The sequence below is a fragment of the Strix uralensis genome, chromosome 6, assembly GCF_047716275.1.
Source record: "Strix uralensis isolate ZFMK-TIS-50842 chromosome 6, bStrUra1, whole genome shotgun sequence".
Classification (NCBI taxonomy): Eukaryota; Metazoa; Chordata; class Aves; order Strigiformes; family Strigidae; genus Strix; species Strix uralensis.
In genome coordinates this window covers 22,080,558-22,102,346 of record NC_133977.1, presented here as the reverse complement: position 1 = coordinate 22,102,346, position 21,789 = coordinate 22,080,558, and the positions used below count along the sequence as shown (strand labels likewise).

At 37.6% G+C, this 21,789-nt stretch overlaps 1 protein-coding gene across 6 annotated transcripts in view; it reads left to right on the top strand.

Moving 5' to 3' along the window:
• RAPGEF4 (Rap guanine nucleotide exchange factor 4) overlaps nucleotides 1-21,789 on the top strand; it is a 161,010-nt gene that overhangs the window by 109,495 nt on the left and 29,726 nt on the right. For all 6 annotated transcript variants that reach the window (XM_074873203.1, XM_074873202.1, XM_074873201.1 and 3 more), the window contains 8 exons: nucleotides 268-451; nucleotides 6,132-6,216; nucleotides 9,215-9,275; nucleotides 10,016-10,092; nucleotides 11,205-11,351; nucleotides 12,650-12,765; nucleotides 15,998-16,086; nucleotides 18,348-18,426. In XM_074873203.1, the coding sequence (XP_074729304.1) occupies nucleotides 268-451; nucleotides 6,132-6,216; nucleotides 9,215-9,275; nucleotides 10,016-10,092; nucleotides 11,205-11,351; nucleotides 12,650-12,765; nucleotides 15,998-16,086; nucleotides 18,348-18,426 (838 nt within the window). The remainder of the gene's footprint in view (nucleotides 1-267; nucleotides 452-6,131; nucleotides 6,217-9,214; nucleotides 9,276-10,015; nucleotides 10,093-11,204; nucleotides 11,352-12,649; nucleotides 12,766-15,997; nucleotides 16,087-18,347; nucleotides 18,427-21,789) is intronic.

The following is a 21,789-nucleotide window of genomic DNA, read 5'->3' as shown; positions in this document are numbered from 1 at the left end:
TACACATGTGTGCATACACACCCAGAGAACACATACATAGAAGGCTTTTGGCAAGTATTTGTAGTACACAATTTAGAAGTGTACCCTTCAAGCTACATAATTTGGACATATGTGAGAAATAAAGGTGTTTCATGCTCTTGCAGTTTCTCTATAGCTTTATTTCCCTTTTTAACTAATATATGTGTGACATATACAATACTACACAGATTTCTACAAGGTTAACTTTAATGAAGAGAGCTTAGTGTTTGATATGTTATGTTGTTTCAGTGGATCAGGAACACCACTTTCAAGACAAATACTTATTTTATCGATTTTTGGATGACGAACGTGAAGATGCCCCTTTGCCAACTGAGGAAGAGAAAAAGGAGTGTGATGAGGAGCTACAGGACACTATGCTTCTTCTGTCTCAGATTGGGCCGGATGCTCATATGAGGATGATTCTCAGAAAACCGTAAGCATATTAATGAGTTAATATTATACATGGGCCTTCCTTGTGACACGGAAACAAGAGAAATCTACATCTATTACCAGGCATCCTTTATTTTACTTCAGTGCCAGTTTGTTCAACCTCTACAGCTGGGCTTTAGACCTCCTGATTTCTGCCCTGCATAGCCTCACAGCATCTTTGTAATCATTGTGAGTGGCTAGCCCCTTCTTCCAAAAGCAGTAAACTCTCCTTTTCTCCCTGAGTTGCAACCAAAGCTCCCTGTTTAGCCAGGGTGGTCTTCTTTGTCGCCAGCTTCTCTTACAGCACCTGGGGACTGCCTGCTCCTGAGCCATTAAGACTTCCTTCTTGAAGAGTGCCCAGCCTTTCTGGACCCCTATACCCTTCAGGACCGTCTCCTGAGGGATCCTGTCAAGCAGGTGCCCAAACAAGACAAAGTTAGCCCTTTGGAAGTCCAGGATGTGAGTTCTGCTTCCCCCTCTCCTGGCCTCTCTAAGAATAGAGAACTCTATTATTTCATGATCGCTGTGCCCTAGTCTGCCTCCAACCACCACATCGTCCACCAGTCCTTCTCTGTTCACAAAGAGGAGATCCAGCAGGGCACCTTCTCTGGTCTGTTCACTCATCGTCATTTAGACAGCACTTTTCTAAAACTTGCTAAAAGCATTGAATTTCGGAAAGTACCATCAAATACTTGCACTTATAAAAATAGGTAACACATGCAGCAATAGTTTTAAATGTGTAAATTCTCTTTCCTCTGTTTATTAGAGGTCTAGTCAAACACAGCCAGAGGAGCACTCACTCCCTGTCACAAAATACATAGACAAACCAGACTGGGAGCATGGTGCTTCCATAAACACTTATGGAGTGAGGGAAGTGAGGTGTTTTCTCCTCACAGAGATGTCCTGTGCATTCTCCACTGAGGAGCGAAAGAGGACTCCTTACACCCCTGAGCAGACAGCAGTCATTAGGAGACCATGAGCAGTGCTGTGTGTGCTGTGACCCTGCACCTTTGCACTATCTCCTTTGCCTCAGAATGATTGAGCAGGTTGGCTCTTGGAGAACTGTCCCCTTAGGTTATCATGGGTTTTGTCTGCCTACTACATTTGCTTTCCATCATGACTTTCAGAGCAGCCAGTGTGAGTTTAACCCCGGCAGGATCAATGTTGATTATTGTCCACACTCCTTGCAGAGAGCTGAAAGGCTGGAATGATGCTGTGGAAAGCACTGCTCTTCCCTCTGTGTCGTCACTTGCACAGCATCATCTGAAAGAATATTTATAGGAGATTTTTCATGCAATATAGGGAGGGGAAAGAGGTTTTCTCAAGACTGACAGCCATCTGACATCTTTCCCTATCCCTATCCCTGAAGTGCTTATTTTTGCTGCCCTTTGCTCATGGAAGCAAGCTTGTACTGCCAGGCAGTATATTAACTACCGTTCTAGTATTCAGTTTACATACGTTATGATTTTGTTAGTTGAAAATCCACCCTGGGCTGAGCTGTATCAAGGCTGTAAAAACCTCCATGAATCCTCAGAGTCCTGCTAGTTTTGACTAGACACTGTTACAGCTGCCAAAAGTTCAAGCGATTGTCAGGGCTTCAGAGGCTCTGGCTCTAGCTGACCTGAGCAGGACCCACAATTTTCAAACCAACACAGCTGCATTTTATAATAGTAACCATTTCTGGAGAGGTTGCAGAACTCAGATAATTACCCTGAAAGAAATAAGACAATATTCTTTGATGAGAAGATTACTTTGAGAATTTGATTGTATAATAAAGCTGTTGCTTTGAAAGGTACTTTCTATTGTTCAAAATCTGAAAATCTCTAGCAAAAAGTGTCACTTGTTTTGACAGCCGACTTAAAAAATTCTCTGTTTATTACATTAACTGCAGCATTTTAACTGTCAAACTGTGAAAGAATGTTCTATAGTTTAAAAAACAGAATAGAGCTCAGGGAAATTTTTGGCAGGCTCTTGTTGCTATTGGGTGGTTTTTTTTCCTTTGGAAACACATACACTGAATGTGAAAATAGCTTTTTGTGAAGTAGCAAACACAGCGCTCTGCTCCTTATGTCTGGAGCACAGGTGCAGACCTTGAACAAGTCCCTGGAAAAAATATTGTAGAATCAACGCAGCTCTTCCTTACAAGCATTTCAGTCCTTCAGTATGAAAATACATCTGAAACATTTTTCTAGTTATTTTTATTTGATTTTAATGGTGTTCAGATATAGCTAACTTGATGGTAAACCCTAATTAAATATGATGCTATAATACAAAGCTAAATACAGGAGTCTTTAAAGGGAGAATGATATTCATCAGACAACAGTATTTAACTCAGATGATGTGATGGATTATATTCTTTTTTAATACTCTAGGCTACAGTAAATTAGCAGTATGACTGAAACAATAAACCTGTTACATATTTTTTGGTGACTTCACTCAGCAATTTTTTTTTCTCAGTACACAGTGTTTGATTCCACATGTGATCAGTAATCGAATTTTGGTGTCAGTTGCAGAAGTAAGCTCGACGGGATGCTAGGGAGAGGAAGTGAAAACAAATTTAAACATGGTAAACAGCACAAAAAATATATATAACAACATAACTTAATTATTGCTAAGAATCTAGAGCTTCTTGAAGGTCTTGTAAAAATTAAGTAAGGTATATTTATTCTTCTGTTCTTAAAATTCTTTATTTAAATATTCCACCCAGCTGTTTGTAGTAAAAACCATGCTGGATTTCTCCGTAAAGACTGTATTAAGTTCCACAGTCCTTGGTGGAGTTTCCTGCCAATGACATTTAATAAACCAACTGTTATTCCCAGGACAGAAATACAGATTATTTTTCCACATATCAGTTCACTGACATTTATCGGTATGACAACTGGTAAATGGTATTTATGAAATTAATCAAGGAACACTGGTTCAAGTACAAAGATTACGTAATTAGCTTCTGTGCTAGAGTAAGTGAACTTGCATTCATTTTCACAGACACAGGTAGTGGGTAAAATTATTCATGTCTCCTATATATTCTTTATGGTACTTGAAGACAAAATTTGTACTCTAGAAATATATGCTTATTTGACGTATAATCACAATGGTGTGTGGTCTCTGATCCTTTCCCTTGTTCTTATTATCTGAGAATTTTCTGGTTAGCTGTGTAATAAAAATAATCTATGATACTGCTTGTACATACATGGTTTATCAATGGCAAAGTACTATGTTATTGTCAACATTCTACTTACAGAGGAGCTCAATGTCTCTGACCTTGATAAATTCTCCAAACACTGAACAGTTTTTATTGATCACTTAATATCACCTGAGTTCTCCTGTCCATTAATGTGTAGTCTTGTTCTCTACCTATTCCATTTATTATCCTGTCTATAACCAGCTATTGCTGTTAGAATGTGTCCCCTGCAGAAACTAGGTCTTTACACAGCAGGATCCTACAAATCAACATCAGTAGGTCACCACACAGGTTTTACAGAAGCAGTGATGCCTAATATCTCTCCACGTGACATCTGCAGGAGCAGAAGTAAAGACTGGGTACATCTGCTATAGATTGTCAGTCCTCCCAATGTGCTAACACAGGAGGCAAATGGACATACTGAAAGAAGAAAGTATGCTTTTGTCTTAATAGAGATCTCATGTAGTAAGACTTCATCCTTCTGTATTTTAATTTCTTGTAGAAATTTCTTAATTTGTTACACTATGTTTTCCATTTTCTAAGACATGCTGGTTTTACAAGCATGTAATAACATTAAAGTTGTTACTTCCTATGAGAAATATTATTTGTTAAAAACCTTACCTTGTGTTTCTTAAATGTCCAGTGAAAGGTAGCTAGTACTGGTTTAGCTTTATTCTGTATTTAATTAAACTGCTACTGCCCCACATAAATCACTAGGAGTGGCAGCCTTGTAATTTCAAACCAAATTTAGAAATAGTAAAGAGTATTTTGAGTCACTAGAGGGCATAGCAGTACCAAACCAGTTTCTGTTTCTCCCTTAACAGTTTGTTTGATTCTGTATGAGAAAAGAATAATTTCATCTAAAACGTTTTTTGTCTAAATTGGTCTTTAAAATAAATGCATGTCATTGGTAAGTGAAGAACAGATGAAAAATATAGCTCGCTTAGCTGAGATGTTAGTTGTCCTTATGTTTTCTATGGCTTCTTCAGTACTTCTTTTATCGAAAAGAAGTCTCCATCAAACTTCTTTTGCAAAAAGATGCAGTATAACTCCAGAGTGACGTGATTGCTGGGTACTTCCTCTGCCTCACACATGATTTAGACACACTGTTGAACAAAGAGGTGATTAGGCAGAAAACCTGTAAAGCAATATATTTCTTTATGTGTCTTTCCTGATCCTCTAGATGCTGGAATCTCCTGTAATATTGATATTTTAGGAGGAAAACATCTATCAGAAAGGTTTATTTCTTTTAGGGCTGTCCAAAAATTCAATTGTGCTGTTAATTCTTTTGACACCACACATTGCAGACAGTGGGGTTTGGAACTGAGCACTCGCCTGTTCTTAATGCGAGCATGTAAACCTTCTCCTTTGAAACTCCTGCCCCTAGACTGAACCCATTTCCTCACATCTTAAATTTATCTTCTCTTCCTTCTTATGACTAGGTTGCTCTTTTCTTCTGTTCTTGGCCCATTGATTTAATTACTTATATTCTGCTTTTCACAAATCTAAAACATATTGATTGAAAGGACTTAGTCCTATAAAAGTAACTTGGAATAATATTTAAAGGATTTCTTCTGTGTGTGTGTATGTAACTGCAATGCACTGTCTGAAATTATGTCACAGGAGAATTTGTCCTTTTAGAAAATGAAGTTGTATTAGACACTTTAACTGAAGAGAGTCTTGTGAGTGGAGAAAAGATGAGGAGTTACTCACAAGCTCCTACAACTCCTCATGGGTACTGTTTATTAGATCCTCCATAGCATGTTGGGCACACTGCAGTCCTCAGAGTATTTGTGTCCTTTTTTAGCGATCAGAATATTTTCCAGTGTGTAGGTGACAGAAATGCAATTATTTCAGTCACAGTGGCAGCCTCATTCCTTGTTGTGCTATATGAGGATTATTCCTTCATTAATGCATACTTTTTATTAATGGCAGCTGCTTGTATTTTTCAGTGAAAGAATTTGAAACTACTGAGTGATTCTTATTTACCTTTGTGGCTAAACAACAGCATTCGGCATTAACTTTATAGCAGTCATTTACTGTCCTCCAAGATACACTGCTGCCTCTTCCAATTTGTCCAGCAGAAATTCACGCAAACCTCTACTACTGTCCATTTGCTACAACTAATTAGTGCCACAGATGAAAAATAATGCAGGTCCCAGGCTTGGGAGTCCTTTTGAAAGGAACAGATCTTTATGTACCATTTCTGATTTATTTGACCATTTTACATATAGAACACTTGATTTCATCAGAAAAGCTGCCTAATCAGGATCTCTCTAAGGTGGTTGCCATGGCTGCTGCTTGGTGTCATTCAGGTGGTTTCATAGCTCTTCTATGCTTTGTGTGTTTCAGCCCTCCAGGCAGAACCATCATTCAGTCCCTGTTTAGTGAGGATGTTCCCTTCAGTAGACAGTACAACAGCATTTTGTGTTTTATCCTTCTCTGAAGTGTTTATTTTGGGCATTTATTGCATTTTGCTGTCCTATTTATCTTCTCTCTATAGGCCTGGCCAGAGAACTGTAGATGACTTAGAATTTATATATGAAGAACTTCTTCACATTAAGGCCTTATCTCATCTTTCTACCACAGTAAGTATTTTTAAAAATATAATTGTTCACCAAAAGGGAGGTTGAATTTTGACTTCTGGTGCCTTATGAGAATTGGCTATAACCCTTTCCATTTATGCTTTCCATGCAAAGAAGTTATTCCCACCTGTGAGGACCACCCAAACACTATGCTGATGTAGGTTGTCTTTATAATTTTCTTCATGTGTTTCTGCACAGCCCCCACTTCACTCGACACAGGTGTCTCCATCTGGGTCCATATCTGAGATTAAATTGATATGCGAGCAGTCTGACCTGACACTGGGACTCTGGGACGGCTGAATTGTGCAGAATAGACGTCTGATTTCTGAGCTATAGGAAGTCTTGGTTTGAACCAGTTAGAAGGAGGAATTACATCGTGCAGAAAGGTGTACTGTGCAGTGCTAGCTGATTGAAGTTCAGTCACGGAGTGAAAGAAACCTCATCAGATGCCTTGTCTCTGAGTGGGCAAGAACAGTGCAGAGAACCCAGAATAAAAAAAATGGAGAAAAAGCCTGGAGGAGAGAATGCAACTGTTAAAGGCTCACCATCCTTGGCACACTATGTAGACAACTGAAACAAGCTAAATAGCACTTGGTAGCAGCAAGATGTGGGTGCTTTCAGAAAAAGAAGCCAGTCAGAAAGTAGATTTATGTTTGACAATAACTTCTTCAGAAGCTCTTGATGTTTTCAAGAATTCTCAGCTAACTTGGACAGATGCAGCTAATTATGAAGCTGCATTATAGAAAGACAGTACTCTGTGCAAACATATAACACCTGAACAATGTTTTTCGAAAAGAATATGCATCCAGAGTTGGTAACTGAACTAAGAGGGAATAGCCAGCCAAAATATTTAAGCACCTCTGGGATGTAGGAAAAAAAGTATTTAAAGAAAGACTTCTGTAAGATCCAGAAATTACCCCTTTCAAACAAAAGAAACTACCAAAGTTAGACAGATACTGAGAGGGAGTGGAGAACACTCTTGATACTACAGACATAACCCAGAACAAAAAAATCCAAAACACAAAATACTTCCAGCTCAGAAGAAATTCAGACTTGAGGTCAGAATACAGAGCAAGTATCATATAGAACAAGTATGGCAAATGATACAAACTGCAAGAAATACTTGGCATTTTGAAGAATTGCAGTTGATTCCATGTTTTTAGTAAGAATTTGGAAATGCCAGCCTATTACGTGCAGCATGAACTAAAGCAGAGGACAGAAACCATGATTAGTTTAGAGGAAATCTTCAGAGGAGCAACAGACAGCATTGCTTCTGTGAACCAGAATATTAGTGGTCAATCGACTTGAAACCAAATGGAATGTTTATTCATTTTAAGCAAGGCATAATTCCTAAAGAAATAAGTTTTCTAGATATGCCATGAGCAGCAGGAAGTAAAATGGATAAAACTCAAGTCTCATGGTGGTGAACTAATCCCTGCTAGAGAAGCCTGTGAAGTTAATGTATGAATGAAAATCAATTATATAATACAGTGTTAAAACCAAATCAAATTCTTGGCTTCATCAAGAGGATTCATTCACTGCAGAGGCAATTGACTAAAACAACTGAGAAGACATCTGAGGATGTACATGGATAGGAACGCTCTCTACAATGTGCAGAACAGTGCTAATGGGGTTGTATTTCTTGTCCTTATGAAAGCATCATTGCCTTCAGGGAGAGGTTATAAAAGAGTTTGGTGAACTAATTGTTATAGAAATCACAGTGGGTGTGTTCACTGGTCAGTATACTAAAAAAACCTGTCCAAACACTTCTTATTTATCCCTCTTCTTCTCCAGACTGCAAACAGGGAGTACTTTGCACTGGCTGTCAGGAAAGAGTTCTGGGAGAGGTGGCTGGTGTGGTACATTTATGCTTGGTGCCTGAGCAAAGGTTTGGTGGGTGCCTGTAGGACATCAGAGCCTGAATTTGTCCACCCATCTTAGGAGATGCAGCCACCAGGCTCTCATCTGGATTGTGTCCAGCATTTGAGAGTTTCTTCCCAAGATTTTCTTCATGGCCTAATTTTTTTTTTTCAATTTAAACATTGGGAGAATTATATAAAAATACTTCTACTAAATGTATGCTGGACCCAGCTTTGATCTGTTACATGGTAGTACCTCTGAAATAAGGATTGTTAGCAGCTGACATTCTCTGAAAACAAGAATCCCACTGCTTGGAAATTGGCCTCCAACTCCTTGGAGACTTGCGGTTGTATCAGAGAGACATAAAGCACACAGGAAAACTCAGGATAAATCAAGGTTCCCAGTACTGGTACTATTTTGTGAAAGTAACACTAACAGTGTTTTACAGTGAGAAGAAGCAGTTGTAAACAGTGTCTCACTAGAGGCAACTGCCCAGTCAGTCATAAGAGCTAATCACACCAGAACAATACAAACCCAAGGAGGAGCGGGCTGACACTGAGGGCAGTGTCACATTCTCCAGTTCCTAGAAGAGGTAGTGAGCTGGACATTATGCCTGGGAAGCTGTCAGGCGGAGAGGGGCCTCAGCAGGTCCAGATGGCTGTGCCTCACAGCTCGACTCAGCAGAAGTGGCCAGACTTACGTCAGTAAGAGGAAGGGTACTGATTTCTCGGGAAAGAACAGGAGTACTGCAGAGCCCCATGGAGTAACTGATAATTACAAGCTGTCTTCTGTAATAGATTAGGTATTACCATTTGAAATTTTCCATCATGTTAATGTTAATTGTTAATGATGGTTTCACATGTGTGTGTATGAAGATAGATGTGGAGACCTGTATCTTAAAGATGCCCTTGTCTGAGCCATTTGGAGCCAGGAAATGTAGAGGTTCATGTTCTGTAAAGCCAATCAGTAGGAAATAGGACATCAAGTGAAGCAGACCATTGTCTGTCTGTGTAACTGTGAATGAGTGCTGAACAAGCCAGAGGGAAGGAAAGCCGTGACTGTAGTGTATTATGTGACTTCCTCTCACCAAGAAGAATAAGATACCTGTAAAAACTCTTAATTTCTCTCTCTTTATTTTAAGGTAAAGCGAGAATTAGCAGGTGTCCTCATTTTTGAGTCACATCCCAAAGCAGGAACAGTCTGTAAGTAAATGGACTCCTGTCATATCTTCTTTCTCATCTGTGGCATGAACATTTAAATTCTTAATGTTTAAATGCAAGACCCAAACTTGGATGCACTCTTCAAACTTGACTGGCGCTCAGTGTTTAAAACCTGAGGTAATAGGTGTTGGCTTAGTCTGTTGCCGGTTGCAGGGACAGTACCAAAAGTAATTCTATGTCCTTGGTTGGATGTATGTATCACCTGCAATTTGGGTGTGTTTTTATCTAGAATTTTGGGTTGAGCCAATCTCTATTTAAAATGTATTTTAGTATTATCCTTGTATTTAAAAAAATCTTGCTGCACAAAATAAAGGATTTAAAATGTTAGATCACTCAGACTTATTTATACTGAGAAGTTTTAGCAAATGAATGTCAAATTCACAGCCACTACAGAACTGGTTTAGAACATGGTTCTACTGGTAGGCTCTAAATCTGTGTGGTGATTAACCTTATATGTATCAATAAAGTAGTTGTTGCAATTGTCATGGAAAATAAAAGCAACTTTCACATCAGCATAATAAAATAATTACTGTATGGGTGTGGGTTTTTTTTTTCTCAAATCTGAAGACAGTTGCTTTTAAAATCATTGTATGCCCTTTTTCAAGGTAGACATTACTATGACTGCAATAGAGTTACCTTGAATTTTATTGAGTGCAGAATCTGGCCCATTTATCTTTTGAATAACTATATTCTCACCATAAAATCTTTTCTCTCTCTTGTAGTATTTAATCAGGGAGAAGAAGGTACTTCTTGGTACATTATCCTAAAGGGATCAGTAAACGTAGTCATTTATGGCAAGGTATTTTTTTCAGAAGCCTTTTTATATGATTCTTATTATTGAAATTGTAAGAGTAAACTTTGAAGGAATACAGTTTAATTTAGAGCAAAATTACTTTGTCTGAGGAAACAAATTGAATGTAATTTTATTAAGAAATGATCCAGTGGTTTCACTGATTATGCTTCCAGTTGATTGCTGTATAATTTCAGGATATATTACACACTTTCTGAATATAATTCAGCAGAGTTACATCAGTATCTTTAGGAGAAAGTAATTTGCTGGAATTTGGTGAATTGCCAGACTTCTGTCTCATGAGGGGTTTTGCCCTGTCCCTTTACCACTATATTCTCTTGCATTTGTATGGCTAACTTTTGTCATGCATGTCAGGCATGTCTGACAGAAGTACTGCTTTGTTACTAGTGGTTCTCAGGTTGGTTGAACCCCTCCCAAATTTATGCTAGCTCTTCATTTTAGTTAAGCTATAGACTGAAAAGCATCTCTATTAAATTTCCTGTTTATGAGAGAGGTTTTTCAAGGTGAAAAATAGGGCTTTGGTACACAGCAATCCCTTGAGTCTTTAAAAATCCCTAATTCCCTATTGATTTCTCATTCAGTAGCTGAGAATCCTCCATTCTGAACACCAAGCATTTCACCAAAATCCAGCATAGAGGCCCTGGTGCTAAGTCTTTTCCCAAGTAACCCATATTTAGCTACGTTTTTTACATCACTGGGTGGGCCAGATCCTCTGTTACTATAAACTGGAGTAAATGGAGCACTGCTGATTTACACCAGCTGAGGATGTGGTGGTTTATGATCTTAACTTGATCTTATTTTTTAGGGCCTCTATAAATAAAACCCAAACAACTCAACAACTTTCTGTCTTCAGCAGGGCTAGAAGACTCCTTCAAGCTGAATGTAATTTCAGAGAACAAGCCAATTCTTTTCTATTCTTGCCTTTCTTTAGTAATAACCAGCTATCAAGTATTGTTTCCTAGTCATTATTTTGGCTGTTGATTTCCTGCCAAATAGATTTGTTTTGGTATTTGATTGTGAAGTCCGGTGTTTGTACAAGGACTTTCAATAAATCCAGAGTAATGATGGGTTTCTGCGTGTAAATGTTTTGCTCTGTGCAGGGTGTGGTATGTACTCTACACGAAGGAGATGATTTTGGCAAGTTAGCACTTGTGAATGATGCTCCCAGAGCAGCATCCATTGTTCTGCGTGAAGACAACTGCCACTTCTTGAGAGTAGACAAGGAGGACTTCAACAGGATCCTTAGGGTAAGAGTGGGAAGGGTCATCCTGACAGCATGATATCAGAACTTGCAAATTTTTCTAGAGTGTGTCTTATAGATATATTGATATTGATAACTTTGCTTGAAGGAATTTTTTAATTGCAGAACAGAGGTGTGACAGAATAGAAGGTCAAGTAAGGAATATATTAATCATCTTTTCTCTTTTTCTGTTCCTAGCTCAGCCATGAAAATGGAACAAAATGAAATCTTTTGTCTCTCACATTTCTGTGGTCTAGAATTTGCCAAGTGCTCAGGTTTTCCTTATGCTGTCCAGGATTTCTAGGTGATCTTCCATCCAAATATTGAATAAAACAAGATCACCTGTTCTCCCAGATAGGTCAGTGTCAGGTACCTTAAACTCAATAGATTCAAGGCAGATTCAAGTGGCAAGTTAAGTAAGCTACTGGAAATACACAGATGTCTTTATCAGAGAGCTCTAGAAAGATATTCCCAGATTAATTTTACAATTATTCACTTTAGGGCAGATGTGTTCCTAAGCTCAGTTGTAATTCTGTAAATACAGGCTGTTTTGCAATCATTCATAGTATAGGAAGTCAAAACCAATATCATCCTGTATGCGAATGTATACAGGCCCAGTATTGCAGCAATAAAACCATTCTAGACAGGGTACTGTGCTAGAAAAAGACCATAAGATTGTGTTTACTGTACAAAAGGGAACGAGGATCTGATTGGCAGTAAGGTCGGGTTGGCCATGGAGACTCCCAATTGATTTAGCTTTGGTCGATACTTCAAAAAAGATCAAAGACCGTGGTCTTACTGATTTTCATCTGTGTTATTTGAATGCATATTATGTTTAATTCTTCTGTTTTTTCTTTTTCTACTATGATCTGGTAATAGAAAATGAAAAGTTTACTGACAGTTTACTGAGCTAAGACTCACCATTTTTAAGTGCCTTTTTTAAAAAAAAAGAGAAAGGTCAGATTATAGATAATAATGTTCATATATAAATGGGGATAGAGATTACATTACACATGGAAAGTTTGGGGTGGGGACTGTTTTTTGGCAACTTTTTTTCTTTTGCCATAGCCAGAGATTTTTCACATGGTTCTTGCTCTAGTACCTCTCACAATTCTCTGCCTCTTTCCCCAGCGCCAGTTCTTCCCTCTTGATTCTGCCTGTGAGAAAAGCAGAATAAAGATAGATAAATACAGGGGGAAAGAACCAACCCCAGACTCTTTTGTGTTTGAAAGTCATGCACTTTTTCAAGTAACTAATCAGCCAAATCGAGTGCAATTACTTTATTAAAAGTAACTTGTCTTGCAGGATGTGGAAGCAAATACAGTAAGACTCAAAGAACATGACCAAGATGTCTTGGTGTTGGAGAAGATCCCAGCAGGAAACAGAGTTTCTAATCAAGGAAATTCACAGCCTCAGCACAAGTATGTTTTCATTCAATAGTGCAAATGTCAGACAATGATTAACCTTTTCATATGGTATTATTATCCAAACAATAGCATATTCCCCCTTTCTATGGAAGAATGCAGTGCATATAAAGTTTTCTTTTTTTAATCATCAGCTGATCACATGCCCCATACCAGATAATATATCCATTTCCAGCAGCACACCAGTTTTATGTCTTTACACAGTAATTCTCTAAAGATCTCACTGTAAATACTTATCTCATGTAATAGCTTCTAAATAGACTGCACATGGAGAATGCTGAAACCCTATTAAGCTGAGCTGCTGTGTAAAAGACGTGAGGAAAATACATTGTTTTATTGTTAAGTACAGATATTTTCATTTTGGATTTTGAGTTCTAGATTCTGATAAGAGTTTGCTATGTACAATTTATACACAAAATGAAGATCTCATGTAATGAAAGTTGCACAGCTTATCTTACACAATAGGTTTGCACTGTAATAACAATATTCATTATATTTTCTTTACTTTCTTACTGAAAGGGAACAAGTACAATTCTGTTTGGATACTACTGCGGTAAGAGTAGAGTGAGGCTATTATCATTCCAAATGTTGGTAAAACCCCTAAAGGCTTTTGTAAAAATGTTGCTAATGGATGCACAGTTTTCTTCAGAAGTGCTGGACAACTCCAACAAAATAAGCACCAAGAAGTTTTGAATCCTTTACCCTTACCCTTACTTTTTCTCAAAGAAAGAGCTAGTTTACTGTGAGATATTTTGGGATTTCATATACCTATTTTATCTGCATAACTGAATATAAAGATTTGTAAAGATCTGTGAAAGGTTGAATAATCCATTTCCTGTATTTTATAGACACATTTCACATATTTCAGAAACTGCTGTTTCATCTTTCACTTGATCTATTAGAAAAATAAACTATGCTACCAGGAAAACATGTACTCTTAGAACAATTTTTTCTTTGTCTAAATGAAGGGAATTTGACTGCAGCCAGTGGATTTGCATCAGCAGCTGCAATGCACAGCAACTTGGTCATAGATTTAAATCCATTTTCTTGGGTCTGATATGTTTTTCATGCTTTCAAAAGTGAAAGCATCATTTAAACATTTTTCAAAAATTACCTTCCTTGCAAACACTTTGCACCAGCATTATTTGTATTATTTAACATTTTCTTGTTCAGAATTTGATAAAAATAACTAGACACTTATGGTTAAGTTAGGCTGTATTTTAGAGCTTACGTTCCAGAAATATTTTCAGGTAAGGTTCAGAATTTTATTTCTGTAAATATTTTATGCATTTGGTCAGCTTTTGGGTACTATCAATGTGCCAGCAAGGGAGCTTTTGCTGATAACAATGACAAATAAACCTAAGCTACACAAAAGAGGAAGCTACCTTGAAAGTTCACTGTCTGCTTTTCAGCAGTCAGATTACTTTGTCAGTAGTGTGTTGGCAGTGTCTTGTTGTTTAAAATCTTTTGAAATGAGTTCACTGGTTTTGAAGATGACATTTCTTTTGTTTCTTTTGTTAGTAAATAGAATGAGTAGCTATGTTTATGCTTGAGAGTTCAAGTCAAAGTTACTGATGTATTCTGATTTCCAGAATGTGTTACTGGAATGTGTTAGTTGAGTGTTCAGTACTTTTGAAAATCACTGTGCCTAAAAGAGGAGCTTAACAAGGATCTCTTAAAGGCTTACTGCTTTGCCCTTAATTGGGTAGTTTCCATCTCTGATATCCCTTTAGATGAGCTGCCCTTTGGGCTTTGCTCCCTAAGCAGGTACGTAGCATTTGCACTACAGAAATGTTCTGCATCCCAAAGTCGTTCCCTGAGATATCCAGTCAACCAAGAAACTCATTTTCTTCGTCTTAGTCTTGGGGAAAACTTCACACTGGGAGCAGATCCTCTCAGCTGCAGTTTGGATTCTACTGCCTCCTTTACTGAGGAGGCAGAGCTCCTACGTAGCTCCCTGAGCCATGCTTTCAAACAGTGACAGTTTCTCTTGGAAGGACTAGCTCTGAAGTTCTCACTCCCAAGATCTAACTCTATATGGGTGATCACACTCATGCAGGATGAATTCAGCAGCCCTGCAAGTCACTTCACTGTTCATTTTCACTTTCATATTCAGAGTACAGCAACCTGTGATTTCTCTGCTTCACTCACTTAGATACTTGGTTAGTATCTCTGCGAGAATGTGCACTGGCTTAACAAGTGTTTGTGTTCTTGGGACATCAATACAGTTCTTCCAAAGGGGTTGGCAGGTAAAAGAACTGTGACGGTCAGCGCTCAAAGTGAGGAGGAGCTCCCAGGAGCTCAGCTCCACCACTTATTTCTCAGCAGGAGCAGAGTATCTTCACTTCTCGGGGTTTTTTCTTTCTTTTTCTTTTTTTTTTTTTTTTTTTAAAGTTTTATACTTTATCAGTTGGATTCAAAAAAAAAAAAAAGAGAAAAAAGATGCAAAGATTGAAAGAATGTAGGGAAAGATAAAAAAATCCAATCTGCAAGGAAAGAAAAAAAAGACGACAGGACAAGTTTAGTGATAACCTATGATATTCTGCTGGTTAAAATCTTGTTTCTGCATGAAGCAGAAAAAACTGACTATTGCACTAGTTTTTTCACCTCCCTAAATTTGCTCCAGGAAATGGTACAATCCTAAGTTTACCCACTGAAAAAACTTACTTCAGCTACCTAAGACATCGCACAAATTTGGAGCTACAGAGTGCTATTCATTATCTGCGCTCATCTTCTCAGACCAACCCCCTGTCAGTGGTGCTGAAGGAAATTGTTTCCTTGCTCTGATACTGATACACTTCAGTTCTCCTTTCATGCTCATAGTAAGTCTGGTAAGACCCTCTAATGACCTCAAATTGCTATCATTACCAAAGTATTTATTTTCAGTGGAGAAGTGTTTTTGATTGTACATCCCCAGGTTTGCACCAGTGCAGCTCTACCGATTGCCGTGTAACTGTGGTGGTGTTATACTGGAGTACTTGTGTGGGGAGGGGACCATCTGTTATCTCACACTGCCTGGGTAGGGTGGAGAGTGTTATTGCTCCCATTTTACAGGGGGGAAGCCAACAGAGATTGTGAGTGGTTTTGTCCTAAGCCACACAGAGATTCTGGTCAGAGCAGGTATTTGTGCTCTGGCACTTGTCAGACCTGGTCTTCTCACTGGTACACAACTGTTTCTTGATTAGCTGTTTTGCCTGTGAGATACTAACTGCTCCTTTCCCTCCCTCAGGTATATTGTGATGTCAGGAACCCCGGAGAAAATTTTAGAGCACTTTCTAGAAACTATGCGCCTTGAAGCAACTTTAAATGAAGCAACAGGTATCTACATGGCAAAGGCTGTATTGTTATTACTCCATAAGATGGCCTTGCTGGGGGAACACCTCAATGTGATACTTTGAAGAGCAGCTAGTGGTATTTTTTCCCAGAATAAGAACTATTCGCTGTTCTGAAGCAACCCCGAGAAAGCCTAGGAAATCCAGAATTAAAGATAACAATCCACTCCTCCTAGCCTACTCTACTGTATTTGTACTTTCAGTTCAGAGCAGAACAGCAAAATCTCAAAAGGTGCCAGACCACTAGTCGTAACTTTAATTAGGCACAACTATAAAGCCAGAACAGAGCATGCATTACCACCTGATGATAATGGTACTCATACTTCTTAATACTTATATCTTATGTCACTTAATACTGTGAACTAGCTTGATACCTCCAGTCATTGCATTCTGCTAGTATAAGTATTCCCAAATTTTCATATCCATATCACATTTAAAGTATCACAATTTAAATTACTTGTTTGTGATGCTTTCCCATGTGTGGAGAAAGAAATGTTACTCAAAAGAGAAGAACTCAGCACACCATGGGCCAAGTCCCAAGAATGCAGGTTGCTGCAGCTGCACTTAATAGGCTGCTTTTCATTAGTGTAAAGAGAACAGAGAATTTACATCTAGGGATATAGATATTTACCATCTTACTATTAGTAAGTATTTTTATTTTTAAAAAGAGTCAGGCACAAAAAATTAATCCTAATTCTAATAAAGTAATGCAGAGACTTTTATATTCAGCTATATAATACTGCTTTTACATTGCAGATGTCTAAGAAGTATATATTCAAAGGTGTTCTTAAATCCTGTTAATCTGTTACTGACCTCATAGTATTGGACAAACCTATATAGTGGTCCATCAGTGGTGAAAGAATTGAAAGATTACAGAAATCCTTTTACAGTGTGTGTTTTGACCACTTTTAAGAATAAAACTGATCCTTTTCATAGACACCTGTTTATTACAATTACAAGCAGGATGTTGTTCTTTAAGCTTGCAGATATATAAAAATAAGTTTACTATTCACAGTATGCATGTATTATACATTTTTCTAAAATGAATTATTTTTTAAATCTTTTAAAACTTGTCCCCAAAACATCCAGTGACAAGATAATACCTATATCCTAATGGGATCCAAAATGTCACAATTCACAAACAAAGCTATTTTTAGGATATAGAAGCTCAGAGTGCTGAAAAATCAAATTTTTAGTTTATGCATTTCCTTAATTTAAGAACAGTTAAAATCCACTTTGTTCTGGATATTACGCAAAGAAAAAGTCCCACCCTTCCAGAGGTGAGTTTTTTCAACTAAGAGATATTTTCATATATGAATTACAGTGGAAACAATGATGTAATATTACATTAAACAGTTAACTCACCATATTTTTTCTGACATCCCTTACTTACAGGGTTTTTAAATGTTTCTCTTATCTCAAAAGTTGCACTGTAGAAATGATACCCCAGGGTATTGTGTTTATTGTTTCTCAGTGATTCCATATAACACTTGCATAGTTTAAAAGTCAAATAAAGTTTATTCTTACTGCCAAACTTATTCTGGCCACTGCAGCCAGGCCTTATAAATCCTTCTTGTTGTCACAAATACAAACATAAGGCAAACTGGGATTTATACCAGCACTACAACAGATCATTTTAACAGAAAAAACAGAGAAAATGTCAATCGTATTGTTCATATGTTTTAATGTAAATGTAGCAGTTGTGATACTTTTGAATCAAAACAAAATCAGAAATTTGACTGTCCATTTACCTCTTCTAGGCCTTCTGCTCATTGCTAGGAATTCAGCAAAGAATTAAATTATTTGCCTTCTCCTGTGTAGTATATACTAAATGTGCTGCCTGGTATTGTAGTTCTCTAAAGCCAAATGCAACAACACTTCTTAGGTACCCATGTGTGGCAGGCCTGATTCTTCTTATGCTAAGATCTCTACACTTTTAGAGAAGTATATCCAAATATTTCACTTTAGCATAGATGTTTTTTGCTGTGCCAAATTTCCCTATGACACACGCAAATGCCTGTTAACATAAGTGCAATAAAATTCATGCAGACAAGAATAAAAGCTTAATATTTCAGCTCATATTTGTTCATACCCCATTTTCATGCTTAATGCCTACAAAGTGAAAAAAGACTCCTTTATTATCTGCAGAAGACTAATAAGATATTTTAGCTGAAAGAAAACATCCTTGTGATCCCCAAGCCATTTGCAGGGACTTAATTGACTGTTTTCTTTCTTCTCTTTTCACAGATTCAGTTTTAAATGATTTTATTATGATGCACTGTGTTTTTATGCCAAATAGTCAGCTCTGCCCAGCCTTGATGGCACAATATCCTTTTGTAAGCGAAAAGTTACATCCCTTTAACAGCTATCCCTATTGGTGATGAGACTGAAGCTTTCCTCTTTCAAGAAGTACCTCACGTTTCATGGAGGCTGTGCCTTGTGAGTAGGTTCTCAGTGCCTGACTAACAGCTGTCCATAGCTCAGCAACTCTGAAATGGATAGTGTGTACCCATGATGAGATACAGTCCCAGAACATGAAAACTGTCTCTTTCATGTGCTGATTACTGTTCCAAGGGAAAGAAATGTACTGTCCCTCCACCAGATAAGTGAAATTACATAAAATTTGGATTACCTTTCCTGTATCCTTTCTGGGGTTTTTTTTGACTGAACTACAGCATCGAGATCATTACGTTTTGGTGATTTCAATGGTCCACTTTATAGATTACAAGCTGCAAACTGCCTCAAGCAAAAGAGTGCCTAAACTAGTAGAATAATGAGTAAGTAGTTCCTAGGTTCTGTCATAATAGTTACGAATAAAAATGAATAAAAATAATAATAATCTATAATAATAGTCTATAGCAAATGTTCACAAACTGCAAGAAACTTCGATTTCATGCAAATACCTAGGAGATGAAAGCTTACAGTGGATAGCATCGAGAGCTGGAGGTGATTCTTGTACTGTCTGCATGTGTTACGGGAGTCTGTGAAATGTCCATCATTCAGTTACTGACAGGTCATTTGGTTTGGGGAGCTGTTGGGCACTGAGGGTTTTCCTTGTGCAAGTGACTTGAAGATATCAAGTGACTGGGAGCATTAAATAAACATATAATGTTTTCTGTTTTATAGAATTCTGACAGGGGTATAATAACTTCAATTCCCTATTTATTTTTTTAGAATCAGATTGGTGTGAAAGTGTGCTTTCCTTAAAGCTCAGCGGGGCGAGTGACATCTGAGAAAGCTAACACCCTGAAACCACAAAATAGAGCATCACATCCTTGTCTGGCAAGCTTGAGAATCCATTTGTGTTACTCCTAGCAAGGACAGTAATTGTTTTGAAAACCTTTGGACCCATAAAACTGGTCTGCAGAAAATTGTTTGTACACCTGAAACAAACACATTTTCCAAAACCACATAGTTTTGGATATCTAAAGTATTATGAAATGCTGTTGCTGACAGCTTTGAGAGGGGAAGAAAAGGGCAGCAGTTTTTATGTTGGTTTTTTTCCTGATTTATCTAACTCGTATTATTCATTCAGTCCGTTTGGGACTCAGGCTTCTCTATCCTCAGTTCTAATAGTATACATCCGATATCCAGTAACAAGGAAAATCAGATGCATAAGCAAAATGTACCTCATTGTTTAGAGGGGAAAAGCATTTCTGAAGATCAAAGTGATCCGCATTCACTTGTGATGAAATCTGTTCTGGAGATGAGCCTAAGACCATGGTCTTAAGTGGGTCATGGCAGGCATCATGCTAATTCTTTTCAGGGAGGAGGAGGAGTGCTGGAAGTAACTGGTATCCCACTGTTTTAGTGTCAGCTTTTCCTAGAGCTAAATTATTGTTTGTTTGGTCCAATTTGAATATGGAAAATCAAACTGTGCTCTGTTGATTGTACCATTGAAATTTATTGTTAGATTTGAAAGGTTGCTAACAAAGCTCATCTTTTTAGAGCAAGATGACTCTACAAAAATGTTTGCTGGTGCTGTGAGACTACGGAGAGATTAGGTATGCTCAGTGAGGAAATTAAAACAGAAAAAGAAGAAAGGCGATTCAGTCAGAGACACTGTTTTTGCTCCAGCTCCCAATTTTGAATCAATAGAAGTCTATTTTCCTACACCCACTTAGGATACTATTTTAGCTGGCAACATGCAAGTATGAGTAGAGCTAGACCACTGTAGTGCTTTCAAGCATAGTACAGGGTGTAAATTATTTGGGTTTTCACTTCTTTTACAACAGCGTTTTGACATCTGTAAATTCTTTAATCCTGAAAGGAATGGATGGGTGCATCATTTTGGCTAAGTACCATTATTGCTTGCTGCGGATTCAGTGCTTGTACTGTGTGTCCCTTGGCACACCACTCTTTTTTAGTCATTATATGGATCCTGCAATATTTAAAAAAAATCACATACTCTCTTTTTTATAGGGAAGCAAAGGGCGTGCTCCCCTGTCCTGGATCATGACATCAGTCCTGTGTGTTGGACCAAGGCCCCTGTTTCCCTCTCTTCTCCACAGAGATGGAAATGGACAAATTCTCAGAGCTACAGCTTGCCAGAGGGAGGCAGGACAGAGCCCAAAAGAAAACTTGAAATAGAGTAGCACTTCCAAAGTGCACTTGGAATAGTGCAAGTGTGCATCTTTAAAGGACCACTGTCTAAATACTTACAAAGTATAAACTCCTGTTCTGCTCTCTGTAGATGATAGTCCTTTAGCATGTTTCTGTATGAAAATTTTGTGAACCTTCTTTACCATCATGCCAGCAAAATAGTTTGCATTCTACTGTAGTAATTGGTGCTGATTTTGCACAGCTCTTGATATGGTTAAGTGTTCCCACGCAAGGAAGAACAGACTTCAGAATTGCTTCCATTTCCTAGCATATGCCAGGCATAATTAGAAATATACATATTGAACTCTAACCATTTTGGTGTTGATAAATATTTTACAATTATCTGACACTTGTTGCAAGTATACGTGATATTTTACTTCTCATTGCAGTCTGCAGTGAAGCTGCATCCTGTAGGTCCTATAAAAATGGGAGAACCCTTCATTGACTTTCCCTGTGATAATGTTAATAAAAGACCAATTAATATAAATGAGCAGTAAAAATACAGAAAAATTACCAGTGCCTGTGGTGAGTCAGTTAATAAGAAAGTAAAAATACATGAAATAATTACAGTGTTTGAAAGGTAAAAATGGCATGAGAAAAATGACTCAGTAGAATATTCAACTTGCTTCCTGAGAGATTAGAACACATAGCTTACAATATATTATTTACTTCTTACAACCCTTTGACTTATTTACTCCCATAAATATACTGATATGTTTAGTTCTCTACTTATTTTAAACTTTTATGAATGGAATTAAAATGCAGATTTCTAAAAGTTTGTCAGTCAAATGAGCACCCCAGTAACCCTGGTAGCATGCAAATCTCTGCAGGGATTTTGGGCAGGAGGATCATTTGAAAAGTGTGAGTTAATAGAAATTTTTTCCATTCTATTTTATTGGTATTTATTAGAGAAATGCTTCTAAATGAGAAGCTTAAAATAAATATCTTAGATAATTTTGATTTCTAATTAATATTTTAATTTTCTAATTAATATTTTAAAATATTGTGTTAGAGCAACTGAAAGTGCACCTTGAAAGGATGCTGGTTTTCGCTGTGAGTGAGTGAGTGTCAGTATTTTAATATTAAA